Source organism: Ciconia boyciana, chromosome 2 (genome assembly GCF_034638445.1).
Source record: "Ciconia boyciana chromosome 2, ASM3463844v1, whole genome shotgun sequence".
In the NCBI taxonomy this organism is placed as follows: domain Eukaryota; kingdom Metazoa; phylum Chordata; class Aves; order Ciconiiformes; family Ciconiidae; genus Ciconia; species Ciconia boyciana.
Window position 1 is genome coordinate 143,341,398 of NC_132935.1, and position 19,188 is coordinate 143,360,585.

At 47.1% G+C, this 19,188-nt stretch overlaps 1 protein-coding gene across 1 annotated transcript; it reads right to left on the reverse strand.

The window, feature by feature from the left end:
- Positions 1-959: 959 nt before the first annotated feature.
- FZD1 (frizzled class receptor 1) lies at positions 960-5,062 on the reverse strand. Its single transcript, XM_072854292.1, has one exon. The coding sequence runs from the start codon at positions 4,693-4,695 to the stop codon at positions 2,911-2,913; it is 1,785 nt and encodes a 594-aa protein (XP_072710393.1). The 5' UTR covers positions 4,696-5,062; the 3' UTR covers positions 960-2,910.
- Positions 5,063-19,188: the final 14,126 nt, after the last annotated feature.

Genomic DNA, 19,188 nt, shown 5'->3' on the forward strand with positions numbered 1-19,188 from the left:
GCTAAAATATCCCCAAAAAGGGGGGGGACACGACTTGAGAAAAATGTGCAAAATATGTGAGAAAGCAGGAACTACGTTTATGTAAAACAAATTTTAAAATAACGAAAAAAACCCTGCCCTCTTGTCTCACTTCATTAGAGAAATTTTGTTAAGCTTCCCTTACTCCTCTATGGCTGTTTACACATCAGGATTTGAAAAAAGTAAATGAGCCAAAAATCATTTACATCTTCCTCCAGATCTACAGCATGAAATGCTGTACTAGCTTATAACACTGGAAATCAGAAATCAAGTCTCATAATTAGCCAGTCTTTCCTAACAAACCCATGCTTATAGAATGGCACTTCAAAAAATAAATTAGGAAAAAAAAACAGAAAAAAAAGGATGTGTGGTGTTGAAAGGTTTAAGAATGCGTGTACTTTCCATAAAGCTGAAATGCTTCCATGAACATATCGTTTAGCTGTGGATTTACCAAACATTCCAAATTCAGGAAAACAAAGCTATTTTACTTATTTAAATATTCTGACAATATTGCAACATAGTCTGAGTGTCATTTTGAGCAGTGAGAAAATCTTTTTTTTTTTATTTTAATAGGAAAGGGAGAAGAAAGGCTAAGTTGAGAGAACCCTTTTCTTTAACAAAAAAAAAAAAAAAAAGAACTGGTGAGCTTCTTTCTTCTCCTGCCATATAGCAGATCTCTTTTTGGATTTCACACCACCGACCATACCCTGTCAGAGATCTTGAACAGTTTACATTACTTCTTTTGAAGGATTAATCTAGACCGGCCCAGAGATAAAAACCAAAATGCACAATGAATTCCTACACTGAATTCCAGCTTGTTACTGTGAACTCAACATAAGAAAAGAAAAAAGGAATCCCACACATCTTGTAGTATATACACTGCTTTCACACAGTATTTGAGTTAGTCGGAGGAATACGTAAAGGGACAAGACAGTTTTGTACAAAACCTCAATTTATTTCAGAGAAATTAAAAATATGGTATTTAATATATATAAATTTCTATTCCTCTATAAATATAGATGATCTTGTGATAATGAACAGAAATAAATGCATACCAAATTCAAATAATTTTGCATTTCAGGGTATGGTAGCCATAGATATGTTTATGAACCTAAATACAGGCATTTGTAATATAAAAAAAGTTGAAAACAATACAATCAGGAGAGAAGCATTCTGCTGTTTTTCATATAGAGGACTAAATATGCAAACGCATCTGTCGAAAGTTACAATTTCATTTCTAACCTTTTTTTTTTTGTATTAAGAAGCACAATCCCACACACCCAGGAGCATACAAGGTAGTAGATATACTGCACACACGGTATCCTACCTTTGCAGTATGCCATGTTATTACCGTACCGAAAAAAAGAGGGAAAAAAAGACAGCAGAGGTCTCACATCCCACCAGAGTGCTTAAACATTCTGGTTTTCTGTTTCCCCTTCCTTTGTTTTTACTACCGGCAAAAATCATCACACCCTCATAATGCGTAATGGATTAAAATTCAGGGGAATGGCAATAGCTCCAGTGTTTCCCAAATGAAGAGCCAGCTTATGGATATAATTAAGAAAAAAACCCAAACATCTGAATGCTGCGTTTTATTCCGAGGAAGCTCTTTTTACTGAGCCCGCACCCCCTGACGCTGCTGACCCCAGCCAGCCGCCCGGCAGGGAGGGGAGCGGGCAGGAGGCGGCGGGAGCAGCCGCAGGCCGCCCCGCAGAGCCCCGGCCCCGGCCCCGGCCCCGGCCCCGCTCCGCCGCCGCTGCGAGCTCCCCGCCGGGCAGCGGGCTTAGAAAAAACACAAGGGGGAAGTTCGGTGTGCCTGTGTCCCCAGCCACCTCCTAAGCCATCGGACGCGCTACAGGTGCAGACGGTGTTAAACCTCAACTCCGAGAACAAAACGGGCCAACTCCTCTTGAACTGTGTGGCGCATTTAAGTAAATTTTATAACACTGGAAGAGGGCAGCCGGCAGCCCATGCCCCTAGCCCCGGGCACCCGGGCACGGCGGAGAGGCTCTCCCTCCTGCGAAAGGCCGGGCACACCGCCGGGCGGGACTGGATCTTGTTTCTACCCCCAAAAAGGCTCTGGCGGGTCCCGCCCGGCTCAGCGGGGCTCGGCTCCGCTGCGGCCGGCCCAGGCGAGGTGAAGCGCCGTCCCCGCGCCACGGCCGGGCGGCTGTCTGTCCTCCCCGCTACGGGGCCAGGCGGCGGTCCGTCCTCCCCCACACGGGGCCGGCGCCGAGGCGGGAAGCGGCGCTCCTCCCCAGCCCCACCTCCACCGCCACATTCCGCCGGCAGGCCGGGCCCGGGGCCGGGGCCCAGCCCGCGTCAGGAGGCGCCCCCGGCAGCGGCAGCAGCCTCGCTCCGGGCCCCGCTGCTCATGCAACTGAAACTCCAAGCAAAGCCATTACAAAACCTGTGTGGGGGAGAAGAAAGGGGTTTGTTTTGGTTGCTCTTACCGGCAGTTCTCCCCATCCTGCCCTACCAAATAAAAATCCAACGCCTTTTTTTTTTTTTAAATTAAAAAAAAGGGGGGGGGCGAGGAAGCAAAATCCGCAAACGGGTTAAAAGTGTCCTAAATAATTAAAAAAAGTGAGATTTTTGTAATTTAAATACAAATATACTTACAAAATCTTACAGAGGCTATTTACATCCCTCTCCCCCAACCTGACAGTACGTTCAGTTCCTACAGGAGACAGCCTGAGAGGAGCGGGGAGGGCAGAGCCGGGCGCTCCCAGGCGCAGGGGTCCCCACCTGGCTCGTCCTCCGCTCCCCGCCGCCTGCGCAAGCGACTCGCGGTCCCCAAAGTTTGCCCAGGCTGGATAAGGAGCTGCTTCCCAAGGCAGAGCCCCGGTCCTCCGGCCGCCCGCCATCCCCCTGGCCCAGCAGGCGGGGGTCTCAGACGGTGGTCTCGCCCTGCTTACTGTTGGTGAGCCTGGTGTAAAACTTCCTCCAGGAGTTCAGGGTTTTCCCAGACCAGATCCAGAAGCCCGAGGTGATGCCCACAATTAAGGTCATGAGATACTTGATCATGAAGACAGTGAAGTCGGGGCTCATGGGCGGGTGGTGGCTGCTGTGGTTGTTGGGGCAGGGGATGGCATAGCTCTTACAGCTCTGCGTGACCCAGCTCCTCTCCCACTGTTCCCTAAAAGCTTGCTCGTAAAAATAGCAGGCAATGACGATGGTGGCCGGCACTGTGTAGAGGACACTGAAGATGCCTATCCTCACCATCAGCTTCTCCAGCTTTTCCGTCTTGGTGCCATCATGCTTCATGATGGTCCGGATCCTGAAGAGGGACACGAAGCCGGCCAGCAGGAAGGAGGTGCCGATGAACAGGTAGACGAACAAGGGGGCCAGCACGAAGCCCCGCAGGGCATCCACATTGTTGATGCCCACAAAGCAGACGCCGCTGAGGACGTCCCCGTCCACCTGCCCCAGGGCCAGGATGGTGATGGTCTTGATGGCCGGCACAGCCCAGGCAGCCAGGTGGAAGTACTGGGAGTTGGCCTCGATGGCCTCATGGCCCCACTTCATGCCGGCAGCCAGGAACCAGGTGAGGGAGAGGATGACCCACCAGATGGAGCTGGCCATGCCGAAGAAGTAGAGCATCATGAAGAGGATGGTGCAGCCCTCCCGCTTCGTGCCCTGCGCCACGGTGCGGGAGCCGTCCTCGGCGAAGCGCTCGTTGCAGACCACCCTCTCCTCCAGGAGGAAGCCGGCGATGTAGGCCACGGCCACCGCCGTGTAGCAGCCCGAGAGGAAGATGATGGGCCGCTCAGGGTAGCTGAACCGCTTCATGTCCACCAGGTAGGTGAGGACGGTGAAGAGGGTGGAGGCACAGCAGAGCACCGACCAGATGCCAATCCAGGTGCGGGAGAAGCGCAGCTCCTCAGGCCCGAAGTACATGAGCCCGTAGAGGCGGCCGGGCTCGCAGGGTGCCCCGCAGTCCTTCTCCCCCAGGAAGCGGTAGTTCAGGTAGGAGGGCACCTTCAGCGCCCGCGGGCAGGAGAAGCGCCCGCGGGGCTCGCCGGGCCCCGAGCCCCCGGGGCCGCCGCCGGTGCCCCCGCGGTGGGGGTTGCTGGTCCAGCTCTCGGGGCGCAGGGCAGGCGTGGGGGTGCCGCGCTCCGAGGCGTTTTGCCCCACGCAGAGCTCGCCGGCCCCGTGCACCGGGAACTTCTCGCAGCGCAGCGTGTCGGGCCACTGGAAGCCGAACTTGTTCATGAGGGCCTCGCAGCCCTGGCGGGCCCGCTCACAGAGGGAGCGGCAGGGCGGCAGGGCCTGCTCCAGCACGGTGCACACCGGGGCGTACATGGAGCAGAGGAAGAACTTGAGCTCGGCCGAGCACTGCACCTTCACCAGCGGGTAGAACTGGTGCACCTCCAGCCCCGCGTCCTCCTGGTTGGTGTGGCCCAGCAGGTTGGGCATGATGGTCTGGTTGTAGGCGATGTCGGTGCAGAGCGGGATGGAGATGGGCTGGCAGTAGCCGTGGTCCGGGATGGAGATGCCCCGCTCGCCGTTGTACTGCGGCGCCGGCGGCTGGCCCCCGGCCGGCAGCGCCGCCGCCCACAGCAGCAGCAGCAGCAGCGGCGGCGGCAGCCGCGGGCACCGGCCGCCGCCGCCCGCCCGCCGCCCGCCGCCAACTTCCCCGCCGCCGCTCGCCGCCGGCCCGCGCCGCTCGGCCATGCTCAGTCGGTGCCGCCTGCCCAGCCGGGCTCCCGCCGCCCCGCCGCCGCCGCCGCCGCCGCCGCTGCTCCTCCCGGCCCGAACTTGCGACTCATGAAGGGAGCGGCGGGCAGGGACGGGGCAGCCCCGGCCGCCACTCGCGCGGCCGCGGCGCGCAGCTCTGCCCGCACCGGCGGCAGCGCCCGCCGCGCCTCCGACTACCGCCGCCGCCTCCGCCGCCGCCGCCGCCGCCTGACCATTTGTGCCGGCCCCTCGAGCCCGCGCCCCTCGCCGCGCCGCGCCGCGCTCCCTCCGACCGGTTTCCAGGCGCCCCGCAGTCTGCCTTGCGCCGGGAGGGAGGAGCCTTGAAACCGACGCTGAACTTTCCTGCGTAAGGGACCGTCTCCCAACGCCTCACCCGGGGGCGGGCGCAGGCGGGCGCGGGGCTGCCCCGCGCCGCGCACAAAGGCTGTGGCGGCGGGGGGGGCGCGGGGGGAGGGGGGGCCCGCCGCGGGGGGAGGGGGGGCGGCCCCGTGCGGCGCCGGGGGGTGGGGTGGCCGGGGGTGCGGGGGGCCGCGCCTTGTCGGTCGGCAGCGCGGAGGGGCAGGGCCCGCCGGGACGCTCGGCTGGACGGCGGCGGCTGCCCCGCGGAGGCGCCGGGTGCCGGTCGGGGCTGTCCCGGGGGGTGTTTTTGGGTTGCCCGGCGATGACGATAGTTGGGGCCGTTGAACTGCGCGCCTCGGCGGGGTCCGGGGCCCATCGCACTCGGCGTCCCCCCCGGCGGAAAGGCAGCTGCGCGAATTTCGGCTCCGCTCGCAGCGCGGCAGGGACCGGGGCGGGGGGGGGTCGGTATCTGCCAAACGGCGAGGGGCAGGGGTGGGGGGCAGCGCTGTTGTCCGGGGTCTGCTGCAGGGAGCAGCGCACGATCGGGGAGCGCCTTTGCTGGGCTGAAATCTAGACGGGAGGCTTATTGTGGTAACTTTGGGCGCGGGCAGGAGCGGCGGCAGTTGGAAAGCAGAGACCGCGACGTTCACATCGCACACGCGCAACCGGTGATGTGCGAGCGGCCAAAACTCGCCTCCCTGAGCCGCTCCAAGGATCTCGCCACCGAGTTACTGCCGGTGTTTCGTGTGCGTCTTCCTCCTATCCTGTCTACAGCAGCAGCCTGAGATACCAAAATAATCACGACAGGGCTTTCCCTTTCCCCTTCGTCCCTCTGCCCCGTGGGCAGCTAGTCCAGCTTAATTCAAGATGAATGCTGCGGGACTTGCAAATACCTCCCGTCAGGTTTTTTATGTTCACTATATTCTGGGGAGGGGGTGAACGGGCACGCAGTGACCGCCAACAGTGGCCATTTCTTTGTGCGCGTCTAAAGCCCCGTTGCTCGCGCAGAATGGAGGTCCTGTTGGCTCTTCCGAAATGCATAGTCCGGAAGAATGATGGCGACTGAATGGGGGATTTACTGTACTCGCTGGAATTCAATAAGAATAATAAATGGTGCTCCTGGAGAAGAGGACGAGGAGAATCCTGCCACCTTCTCCAAACATTCAGTAACCGAGCCTCTGTGTCCTGGACGTGAATGTCCTCATATTTGTCTGACAGTTAATGCCGCCATTCAGAGCTGAACCGGGCGTGAAACTTCTCCAGCCAGCTGTCTTCCTTCTCTGCAGCATGCTCCCACCCTTTCCACTTTATACGCTAATGAGTTGCAAAAATCCATTAGGAATAAGGCAAGCCCAGCATTTATTTCTAGCTGTCACAGGTGACAAGGGTTAATAAAAGACATCCATATTTCTTGGATAGCTACAGATAAAATTTGGACCGTGCTATTTAGGCCACTTTCTTTCTCCCAGCAGTGCTGTCCCACATTCAAACTAATTAACAGCAAGATCTATGCTGTGTAACGACTGCTGGAGCGGGATCATGTTTAGAAACTGCACAACCTTAAATATGTCGATTGCTGATGTCCTCATTTACTGAGGTTCATTGAGTTCTGTCAAGAACTCTCTTCTCAGAGGACCGTAGCTCAAAAATGATATGCACAAATGATGTCTTTTTCCATCTTCTGCTGAAAAAAGTTTGATTCCTTGCATATTGTATTTACAGTTTTAAGCTGCAGATTTTCCTCTTCAGCTCTACACCAGAAATTAAAATGCTAACTCCTTTCTAGGACAAAACCTAATTTATATTCAGCCCTAAATGACAGTATTGTTTTCCTATTCATCCTAAAACAATTGAACACTGGATCTTTAGATAGGAACAAGTATTATACATGCTTTTTCTCATAGAAAATGGGTGCGAATTTCTAACTAGTCTTGGGAAGCCTCCATGGCTTTCTGCCTGTGGTCTTCACACCTGGGGATGCATCACACAATCCAGGAAAGGTAATTAAGGTGCCTAAGTCCATCATCAGTTGGCTGAAATTCTAGCTACGGGGATCTGCATTTGAAATATTCAGGAAATACTCACTTCTCAAACTAAAAAATGCTGAAAAGTCGCTGCTCTAAGTTGGTGTGTGCAACAAGCCAGAAGATTGTTCTAGGAGAAAGATCAGTGTATACAGGACAAGGTTTGTACATGTAGGTAATAGCTTTTTTCAGACCAACTGGTATAGAAGGAAAAGCAGATGAATTTCTGGGTTAACAAGCTATTTTTTTGGTTCTGAAGCAGTATCTACCAGAGCTAAACACAACTTGCGAACAACAGCTTAGAGCTTAGATAGGGATGTATCAGTGAGACCAGCTCAGAAAGAAAAAGTGGAAATGGGAAGGGATGGGGTGTTGTGAGGCAAAGAACAAGGGCTGAGAGCTGGTAAGTTCAGGAAAGTTCCTAGGACTTGCTGGTTTTAACTGTTTAATGATTTTTCACATAACAGAAAATCCTGTGTGGAAGGAATCTTCCCAGAAGCACTTGTCCTACATTTCAAGCACCCCAAATCACAAAACTCATCATTATAAGCGTAATTCTCTGTGGTCCAAAACACCAGATCAGTTTAAACTGTGTCTGAGCAAGAAAATTTAAGGTGTGTTGATGCCCATCCGCTACTACAGCAATGAACACCCCCTGCCATCAAACTATCAGCATCCTCCGATCTTACATTTGCAGTTTCAGGACTGTAACATACTTCATCCTGTGCACAGCTGCCTTCCTGGTAGTTTTGCTGCTGAAAACGACCACTCAGCACCAGCATGAACTCCCAGAGACGGTCTTTATAGACCAAAACACTGTGCTGTCGGTGAGGGAGAGTTTCTGACAAAACAGGACATTGTCCCTCTGATCTTTGAGTCCTGATCCTTAGGGAAACTACAGAACTTGTCCCATTGAAGTGAGCATGGGAACTAGGTTTCCTAACTCTGCCCAACACCCAAAACCAGGGACTCAGTAGAGATGCCGGTCTGATAGTAGATTATAATTTCCCTCTGCTTCCATCCCCCCGCTCACCTCTCTCCGAATCAACAGATTGTAAGGTAATAGCCTCTCCTTTTTGCTCTAGCTAATAAATGCCACTCTTTCTCCCATCCTTAACATCCTCTGCATCATTAACATCATTAATGTCCTCTCTATTCTACAGCTGCCATCTTCTTCCTTTCAGAGATGGCTTAAATTAATAAATAGCTTAGTAAATGTTAAGCCATTGTTCTTAACTGGGAGCTGCAGCTGGTGTTTCTAACCTGAAGAAACGTTTGTATGGCCAAAAGTTTGTCTAATTTTTCCACCAATATGCCTTGGTCTAATAAAAGATACTACTTCTTCATACGACCCTAGTACTGCACATCATATCCACAGGAGACTATCACTGTGTGTCTCCCTTGTTCTTTTAATGATTCCTTAGGTCTCCACCTCGGGTGACTGTTGGAGAAAGGTGACTGAACTGGATGCCAGGTTTGCTTGGGTCAGTACAATGGTAATCATGTTCTTACACAGACAAATAGTGTCTTTCTTAAAGCACAGGCACTCTTATTTCTCCTTCCCATGGAAATACAGTCTTCTATTCTAAAGAGAAACCAGAATTTGGGCATTAAAATCATACCTTAAAAGAAATTTCAGTTTTTACAATGCGCTGTTGTTACTTGTTACAGTAGACAGTAGGGGAAATGAGGGCTCTGGCACGTGGGAAGAGTACCAAGTTTTGTCCTCTTACGTTGTTTATGTCCCGGTAGCATCCTCACTATGCTGCTGTCCTCAGGGGCTGTGTTGTACTGTTTTGTACTGGTTTTACAGGGCGTAGGAACGACACAAATCTTTGGCCAAAAAGGTATCTAAATTTTAATTTTTGAAAGAAACAAGGCAAAAAGGAGTTGGAGTATTTTCCTGTTTTCTTCTAAGTGGCTGGCAGAAATAGGATAGAGTGAATGCTTCCTTTCCACAGCATTTAAGGAAAACTTGTTTCTCTACAGGAAGTTATTCAGCTTTATCTCACAGGCCTATGTTACATACAAAGAATGCAATATAAGCACAAACGATATTTGTAGTAAGGCTAGTGATCATGCAAATGAATAAAATCTAAACACAGATGATAACATAAATGTATGTTTGTCCACCAAATGAAAGCAAAAGTTATGCTCAGATAATTAGCTTTTTAGCTGTTTCAAGATTTCATAATTTAAATAAGAGGTTAAAAGTATGATCATCATAATACAGTGTGACAAGTTTAATTTTTGTCTCCTGTTGAGCATGAATCTTGGCTGATAAGAACAGTTAATGTTGGGGGGGGGCAGGGGTGTTAGTTCTGGGTGGAAAGAAAGGATTTTTGATAGCTTGGTAGAGAGAAGGGTTCAAGTATGTAATCTGTGATGGGCAGCAATGTGTATACTACATTCATGAAGTCTCTCGGAGTGACCTAGGGGGTTCTAAATGAGACAGTACAGGTCCACAGCTCAGGTGGGTCTCATTTTGGCAGTACACATCACAAGTCCTCATGATGCATAGACAAGGATGCTTGCTGAAGAATCGGTATGAAAAGTGCAAATGCAGTGAAATGAAAGAGAGGTGATTACAGTGTCATACATCTGAAATTGTAAGATGAAATAGCATACCCCCTTACATTGCTATATTAAAGCTACCATGTATTTCTGGTGATAAAATCCTTAATCCAGGTAATACAAACTCCTTAAACTAAGTTGTTTGACCCTAGAAGTTGACACATAGATCTACAGACCAAAATTCTGGAGAGAAATTATCTAGACAAGTATCCCAAGCAGCTTTTACAGTTGCATGGTAAGATATTTTTCACTTTGCAACGTGCCAATGACATAGCCATCTGCCCCAGCGCCATGGGCCACAGCATCTCATGGATTTAGTCTTGCCAGAAGAACAAAATCCTTAAAATTTAAAAGCCTACCTTGGACATTGACTATTTCTTGGAACATCTAGAAGACTCTTGGAAGTATGCCTGTGCTGACAAAAATAACAAACACGTGCAGCGATTGGCAAAGAAAATCAGTAGGAGCTGAACATGAACCCTAGGCGATGGTGCAGTCAGCAGCCAGAATACTTACTGCCGCAAAGGGTCTCAAGGCTGTACAGCCAAGTGCTCAGAAAGTCATCTCGGTGCGGAGGCAGTTGTTATTAACAGGCATTTGACAAGATACCAACTAATTCTCTTACCATCAGGTGGCCCAGGTCATTTTACCCTCAAATTCATCCCAGATGCCTTTATATGTGCCTTTTATTAATAGGCTGTATTAATCTGTGATTGTCAATTTAGGTAAAAAATGTTCTTTTATTTGTATTTGGGGGTTGTGGGAATAAGAGAAATAGAATGGAAAAGCAGCTCCAGCCACTGAAGTCAGTGGTAATTTACTCCTGCTGTGTGACACCTATTGTAACCCAAAGTCCTACCGTGTAGCATGGGCTAGGAATAAAGAGCAATCTTTGACTAGCACTCGTGTAAGTCAGCCCCCCATTACAGTGATTTTATATGCTTTAAAGAGGCACAAGGAGAAATGGTATGCGCAGTCAAAGCGGACTACAAAGAGTTTCTTCCTCCCAATACCCACAGCATTTTTCCCTTAATGCTGTTTATTCAAGATAGATTGAGTATGTGGAGATTTGATTTGGTTTTCTTTTCTCTTCAGAAGAAATTTAGATGATCCCTTGCAAATTAAAGCCGTATGTTGCCTGCCTTCTCTGACATGTTCTGCGCCGGGGTGAGAGGCGCAGGGGCTGCAGCCTGGCTGCTGCTGCCAGAAGTTTTCCAGAGAACAAGAAAAAGTCACAACTCTTAAAAGGGCAATTGCAGATCACAGCTCATTTTGTTCAGAGAGAATGCGAACATTTTTACTCTCTTTTTATTTCCCTTTCTTGAGTGAGTTCTTCTACAGTTACATACAGTGCCTGAAAACAGCCTCTCTCTTGTTCTTCAAACACAGAGAGGCTGATTTAAGGGCCTAAGCCGGCAATCCTTACTCCCAGGAGTAGACCTGCTGATTTCACAGATGCAAGGGAAGCGAGTAGAGCTTCACAAGGCTGTGATGCAAGGAGAAATTACGTGATGAGCTTCTACTTCTGGTCGCACACTGCTTTTGCCGTGCTTTAAGTACATTCCTTTTAGTGAAATTACTCACCATTTCCACTGATGTAAATGAGATTCAGATCACATTTTCTGCATTAGTATTTCAAGATACACAAATTGAAAAGGTATATGTGTGAGGTGGGGGGATAGAGTGGAGGAAAGTTGTTTTTCTGTGTCTTTTAGGTGTGCATGTATTTTCCATGAATGTTACTAGAGAGTGAGCAGGATGAGACCAGAGCAGGGAGTAATTCGCAGCCTGCATCTGCCTTTCTCCATGGAATGTGGCTTGGTGCGTATTGAAGGACAATCTCAACTTTCACTGTAGAAAATACCTTTTGGGCTTTTGCTTTACTTTGGAAAGATAGCTTTAAATATTTAACCAGTGTAAACAGAGGCAAACTGCCCAGCAAGACCGAAAGGAATGCGCCACTAGGATCTGCTTGTAAGCACTTCTCCCCTAAATACATTCTTCTTCATATAGGAGGGGTCAGCTGTATTTTGAAGTCAATTCTTTTCAGAAACTTTGGGCTGGTTGTGTGAAATGAATTGTCTTAAGGATAGACAGGATTAGTGTTCTAGACCTTCCCCCAGTTCTGCAGCTGACTTTCCTAGTTAGCATTTCCCCTGCTCGACACTGCGGCACCTCTAGCAGTGTATCGGATATCTCACATGGGCACCGGATAAACCATCCGTAGCCTGATCCCACAGTCTTCAAGGAGGAGAAAAAGAAGCATTTCAGAAAAATCTCAAAGTTCATAGTAGTGAATGTTACCTTAAGGATAATGAAGTTTCATTCCCTGTTGTGTTGGTGGTCATTCTGTACAGCTCACATATGCAATCACAACATATAGCCCAACTGCAAAGTGTTCAAGCCTCTCCTCCCCTAGTTTCCCTGTCAGAACATTAAGCTATTGGACATCAGTGTGCATCTGGACTCTTTGCTTCTGGATTTTGTGACGTCTCTGTTTTCCGTAGTGACTAACAAGATTGTGTAATTTTTACTGGATTTGGACTTATCTGTGGAAAGCGACACATTTACCATCTGCAGGGATGGTTACTGTAATTCTGTGTACTTTCATATGGTATTGCTGACATTAAGAAAACTATTGTGGAGCTCCCAGCACTGAAGACCAGCAGGACAAGCCACATCATCTCAGTGTCCCAGGTCTTCTGTTCCCTTCAGCTGGCTGCATGCCAAACACAGAGTCTATCAAGGTTTTCTTCCTTATCTCAAAGTCTTCCACTGGACTGATCCAAGTCATGTCAGGGATGGCTGGTCTCAGCAGCCACAGCCCCGTGACAGCAGTATACCACTGCAGTAACACCCTCAAGTCTGCTTGGCAGGAATCAGCCCATAAGCGGGAGACACAGCTGTTGCAACAGCTGGCTGTCTAAATCTGTAACATCCAGAAGATTCTGGCATGCTTATGTACTTCTGTATTTTCAGAGGAAAACACCTCTTTTTCCCACTTCGACTCTCAGTGGTAGTCACACCATTGGAAGCAAGGTCCAGTCACACTCTTGGAAAGCAAGGGAAATTCCATCTTTACATACTCTACCAGGAAAGTGAAGGAGACAAGGACTTCTTGTTTACTCTTCAACTTTGGAAGCTCTTTAATTCATGAGGAAGGATATACATAAAAATATGAACACTGAATAGAAAGCAATAGAAAGGGATGGGAAGGGAAAAGAAGGGATGTCTACCTTCTGGCTCTTATGTGTTGTTATCAATTAATGTTGAAATCGTTGTTAAAATTCAGGAAGCACTTTGCTGATTCTTTTGGACATTGTCTGTTGCTCTGCCATTTGTTATAGACAGATGGACAAAGTATTTCTGCAAAGCCACTGAAATTTTATATTTCTATTTATATACTTTTTTACAATTCTATAGCTTCTTCTTTGACTACATCATGATTTTTTAAAAATGCAGACTCTGATTTAAATATTTGCTTAAAAGTTGGCAATACAGTGCACTGTGCCTACACATATATCCTTCCAAGTACCTATGTGATGACAAGAGTTGGAGGTCTGGGTCCTCCTTTTGTCAGAGAAGGGCTAGCAGCAGCTCGTCCTAAACTTTGTCTACACCACTGCCACAGCAAGCAAAAGGGTTTACTGAACTGCATTGGGAGGCACTTTTCCCTCCTTCTTACAAATGATGTATTTGTGGCTTCCAGGTTGCATGATACAAAGATTTCATAGTTGGAGTTGATCTGCAGTAGAAGTTAGGCTGCCATGAAACCACAGCCTTGAACCCACATCTCTGGGATATACCAGTCAGCATCATTTCAGCCACTAAAAAAGTGACAAAACTGTGTTCCCCCATAATGTGTTAAATAGCAGCAGACTTAAAGATGCTTCAAATCATAGCAAGCCTAATTCTGAGCCAATGTAGCACTCAGAGTGCCAAGGACAGGACGTATCTTAAACCTAATTGGTTTTGCCATGCCTACTATGCCACTTCTCTTACTTTTTTTTTTTTTTCTTTTGAAATGCACAGCACTAGGGATATGGGGCTTAAAGGCTCGTCTTATTTGGGAAAAAAGTGCCGATATAAAACTAACCCCCTGTGTAGACACTCTTATTTCAGTTTAAAAGTGCCTTTCATGGAATTAGCAAGTTGATTCCTTGCTGACATAAGCTTAATCAATACAAGGCACTCAGCCTGATATAAATTTATCTCCGTGATGGGGTTGTACCAAGTTCTCTACATGTCTTTGAAAAACCATTTAGTTAAATCAGTTGTTTCTTCAAATTGGCAAGCCGCACTCATTGAAGATTTGCACTACAACATTGTGCCCAGCTGAAAAATGAATCACTTCAGTAAAATGTAAAGAACTCTCTGCCTTTGTACAATGCCACCCATTAGAGCTCTGAAAGCTGCAAATATCAATAAACTTAGAGCAGCTTTGCATCTGTGTCCTTAATCCCCATTTTCTAAATGCAGGAACTTAAACGTGGAGAAATGAAGTGTGTTGCCAAGGTCAAAAAAAGAGTATGTGGTAAAGCTGGAGAGAAAATGTAGAGATGCAGTTTCAGACCAATGACTTTGAATACCCCTGGTCTCAGCATCTTTCAGGGACCTTACATGTAGAAAGTGCTGGTGCCTGTGCTTTCTGGTAATCAGCCCTTTAAAATCAGATTGCCAGAGTTGGACAGAGGTATCCCAGAATAACGAGTCTGTAATCTCTCATTTGAGTTTTGTAAATACAAGACTGACTTTTTCTTCTTGAATGAAGATCTACCCTTGTAATAGTATCACCACCTTAGTAAATATTTATTTCTAGTGGTATCCTCCTTTAGCTGTAAATATAGACATTCTAATCTCAAATTCTGAGGCAAAAAGGATATTCTACCACTTGTTATGGCTACATCAAGTATATTTTTTCTAGGGATAAACATTTCAAATATTACTCTGTGAGCAGATCTTTTTAGACTAGGAAGAGGACCACAGCGACAGTATTGATGCAGTGCTATCATCCATTTCTGGAAAAACGGTTGTGGTCCAAACCACCACTCTGTCTGCTCTGTATTAAAGCAAGTTTTAGTCTGAAGCCCTGTAAGTGATGGGTCTGGTCACAAATGAAACCATACATTAGCTCTGTTGGAAAAAAGATGACAATGTCAATGTCAGGTCTGATGAGCTTGCATTGATCTCAGATCAAGCTGAGGTTCGGATGGGGTGAGTAATGCTATGGAACGACTGATTGAAAGGTAACTGCATGTAAAATAGACCACAGCTGCTGTTTTCACCATGGAGTGCTTGCTCACTCTGTTGTTGAGTGACGCCACTGAAAGTTACTGAAAATTGAAACACAGTGAAAACGTTTTTAAAGCCTGAAAAACCCCTTCCATCTTTTGCCATATATCTCATCTTTATACCTTGAATTGTATTATCTGGAATTCAGATACACCAATGATTTGCCAAAAGTGTGGATACTTACAAAATATTAAGCTACAAAGAACTTAGCTGTGCAGTACAAATGCTGTCTACAATTAAGGCAATTAAAAAGGGAAGCTTGAGGCAGAAGCACTGTAAAAATATTTGCAGACCTATCAAAAGTCTTTCTGTGCCCCTATTCCCAGAGTACCTGGGCACCTCAGCACCTCAAAATCTCTAATGTGTTTCTTCTGAAAGATAAAAGTACTGCTCTGTCTTCATTTTGGAGAGGGAAATCTAAGGCAGAAAGAGATTAAAATGACCTGTTCAAAGTCAGGTAGGAAGTCTGTGATAGAAAAGGGAATTTAACCTAAAGCTGGCACACACATTTCTTTTTCCTGAGGCCTATTTTTCCTCCCTGGAAAGCTGTGGAGGGCTGTGAATCACAGTTGTTTAAGCCCCCTGAGGGAGATGGTCCCACACTTCCTCCCACTCCCGGCCATTTCTCCCACTCCTGCTGCGTGCAGCAACACCCGTGGGGCAGCGGGGAGAAGCGGAGCGGTGCGCTGCCCCAGCTGAAAGCTTACCAGCAAAACCCACTACACTTCCAGTTGCATCAGTTCCCTTCTCCAGCTCTTGGCAATGCTGCAGGGGTGCTACTGCCAGCAGAGGGGAAAGGGAAGGCATCAGCTGAAAGATGGGAGAGGAGGGGATGGCCTCTGGCGGCAACAGCCCCAGCTTTGATGGGCGTCAAGCAATCATGAAGCTGCAGCTTGAACTGCACCTTCACAAAGCAAATTTAATCATTAGTTATTCTGACCTGAAAAAAAAAAATCTAGACACAGCTGGACCAACTGCTGAGGTGAAAAATGTGGGAAGAAATCCCTCTTCTTTTATTCCTTCCAGTACTGCAAAGGGATGCACCAGGCTGAGGGACCTGGGAGTAGAAAAGGCCTTGAGTCACCTTGATGCTGACTCAGTCCCCTGCAAAGAGGGGCAACAGGACTTGAGGCCATCATTTATCACCTCCCCCCTGCTATGACTGGCAGGACTCTACAGTGGATTTAGTTCAAGTCACAGTATTAGTCTGTGGCCAGGCTATCACCTTAAACTGTATTCTCTCATAGTAGCATACAAGCTGCTTAATATCTATTCCCTTATCTTAAAAGCAATCAATATGACAGATGAATGTTCTGACTGAGCATGTTTATATTTATTTACTTACTTCCTTTGTCGCCAGTTTCCTCTCCATACCTCCCCTTTATGCTCTAACTAATAAATGTCTCTCTCAGCATGCCATTGTCAATAGCAATTTAAATACACATCAGACCACGTAAGCAGCACACACATTCTCAGTTGATAGGAAGGGAAACCCCAAGGACAGTGGTACATAGCAGTCTTGCCATCTCTACCGATGTGGGTTGCAAACCACTGTTTTTGAAGGGGCCGTACTCTGTTGCTGTGAGGGGACTCTGGACCGGGCACATGGACTTAATTTACAAGCTGGATCAGCTGTGATACATCTAGTGTGACTGGATCTCCCAGTGCCACTACTCACACTATAGAGCAGGTCTCTTCATGGGAGAAGCAGCAGCTGTGGGTAAAGATTAAATGGTGCAAGAGGAGACACAAACTCTATCCCTTTTATGTTGTGGATAGGAAACAGAGAGTCCTAACTGCACCTCAACAAGCCTAACCGATGAAGTTGAGAACACGCCACTGACAGACGGGTATTTGTCATACTGTGCAGCAAATCCTCCAGGAATAAATGAAAAAGGGCTCAATAAAAGAAATTTGACCAGAGGCAGATGGTCAGCGATGATGATCACCAACCTGACAACTCAACTGTAGGCTGAGATTGTCATCTTCAGGATTCAAATCTAAACTACATTTTGAAATATCTGGAGTAACTATTGGGCAAGAAACTTGGATATGGAATTGCTCAATTAAAAACAAGATTGAAAAAAAAAACCCAACATTTTAACTTTGCTGATTAGTGTTGGGTGATTATTTATATCTCAAGCCAGTCAGAGAAGATTTGGCTGGGATTTGAAGTGGAATTTTCATGGGTATACAGCCTTTAGTGTGTACCTGTCCTGGTTTCAGCTGAGATAGAGTTAATTTTCTTTATAGTGGCTGGTGTGGGGCTATGTTTTGGATTTGTGCTGAAAACAGTGTTGATAATACAGAGATGTTTTAGTTGTTGCTGCACTAGTCAAGGACTTTTCAGCTTCCCATGCTCTGCCAGGTGCAGAAGAAGCTGGGAGGGGACACAGCTGGGACAGCTGACCCCAACTGACCAAAGGGCTATTCCATACCACATGACGTCATGCTCAGTATATAAAGCTGGGGAAGAAGGAAGGGGGGGACATTTGGAGTGATGGCATTTGTCTTCCCAAGTAACCATCACGCGTGATGGAACCCTGCTTTCCTGGAGATGGCTGAACACCTGCCTGCCCATGTGGGCATCCACTGACAGTAGATAGATGCCAGGACAAAAAATAAATGATAACTGTTTTTCTTGGGAACTTTATAATGACAACAAACCTCAATAAAGAAGCTCTGTCCTGGGCAATTATAAACCAAGCACCCGCAGGAGATGTTTCTTCACTCTTTAAAGGCTCTGACGTTCAACTCGGATCTATCTTTTCCTCCAGCATGGCACGGAAATAAACTGTAATCGTGTAGCACTGTCAGTCTATATTATAAAGACTCTCTTGTTATAAGATAGGATAAATGTCTGGTTACAAAATGGGAATCTCCTAAAATACATACCCAATTTCTTCTTCATTAGTCTACAGCAACATGAGAAAGCTACGCAACCAAAGAGAACTGCAACCAGAACTGCAACCGCAACCATGAGAAACCGCAACCAAAGCAAGTAGTGAAGGAATTCCTTGCTTTGCTTTGCTTGCGTGCGCGGCTTTTGCTTTACCTATTAAACTGTCTTTATCTCAACCCTCGAGTTTTCTCACTTTTGCTCTTCCGATTCTCTCCCCCATCCCACCAGGGGGGAGTGAGCGAGCAGCTGCGTGGTGCTTAGTTGCAGGCTGGGGCTAAACCACGACAGTACCCAAATATTTCACCTCCTCTTCCTTTGGCCTGTATATAGGAAGTGGTACTTTGGCTGCCACTGACAGCACATAAAAATGAGTTTTCCTTCAGCATGTACTTTGCCTTTAAAAGGATCATCTACCACTTTTTTCCATTTTTCTTGAGCTCAACAGTCCAAGAGAATCAGATGATCTTTTAGAAACAAGAAGACAAACCATGGGGAGGGTTATTTACTACAGAGATTTTGATAACAGCCTTTTGGCTGAGGTAATGGTCATGACACCTAAAATCAGCAAAAATAATATTTTGTAGAAGTACCTACCAGCCTAATCAACAAATTCTCTCTGCATGCACATAGTCATTATTTCACTACTCTTGTTTTTTCTTTAAAAATCCTCTCTCTTTTCTTAAAGCAGTAAAGAACCAAGGAACTCATAATCTCATACTTATGCTAACAGCTTTTGACCCAAGGAACATAATCTGCCTTTATATTTTATCAAGATAAATTCCAGACATAATTAGTTTTCCCAGACCCTTGGCCTGTATTTCTCACAAGTGGATAATCACCCAATAAAAATAAATAAAAATGTCACCCTTCCAAATTCATATCTGACATTGTTCATATCTGACATTGTTCAGAGACCCCTTCTGCATTCCCAGGAGACAGCCGTGTCTTTCTCACTGCTGCTCGCTGGCCAGTTCTGTGCAGCCTATGTAGCGTCTGCCTCTGAACGCATCATGCGTAGCTTTCTCATGTTGCTGTAGACTAATGAAGAAGAAATTGGGTGTGTATTTTAGGAGATTCCCATTTTGTAACCAGACATTTATCCTATCTTATAACAAGAGAGTCTTTATAATATAGACTGACAGTGCTACACGATTACAGTTTATTTCCGTGCCATGCTGGAGGAAAAGATAGATCCGAGTTGAATGTCAGAGCCTTTAAAGAGTGAAGAAACATCTCCTGCGGGTGCTTGGTTTATAATTGCCCAGGATAGAGCTTCTTTATTGAGGTTTGTTGTCATTATAAAGTTCCCAAGAAAAACAGTTATCATTTATTTTTTGT

Bases quoted from the DNA above. Each gene is read 5' to 3' on its own strand.
- FZD1 (XM_072854292.1), bottom strand. From the start codon at position 4,695: ATGGCCGAGCGGCGCGGGCCGGCGGCGAGCGGCGGCGGGGAAGTTGGC.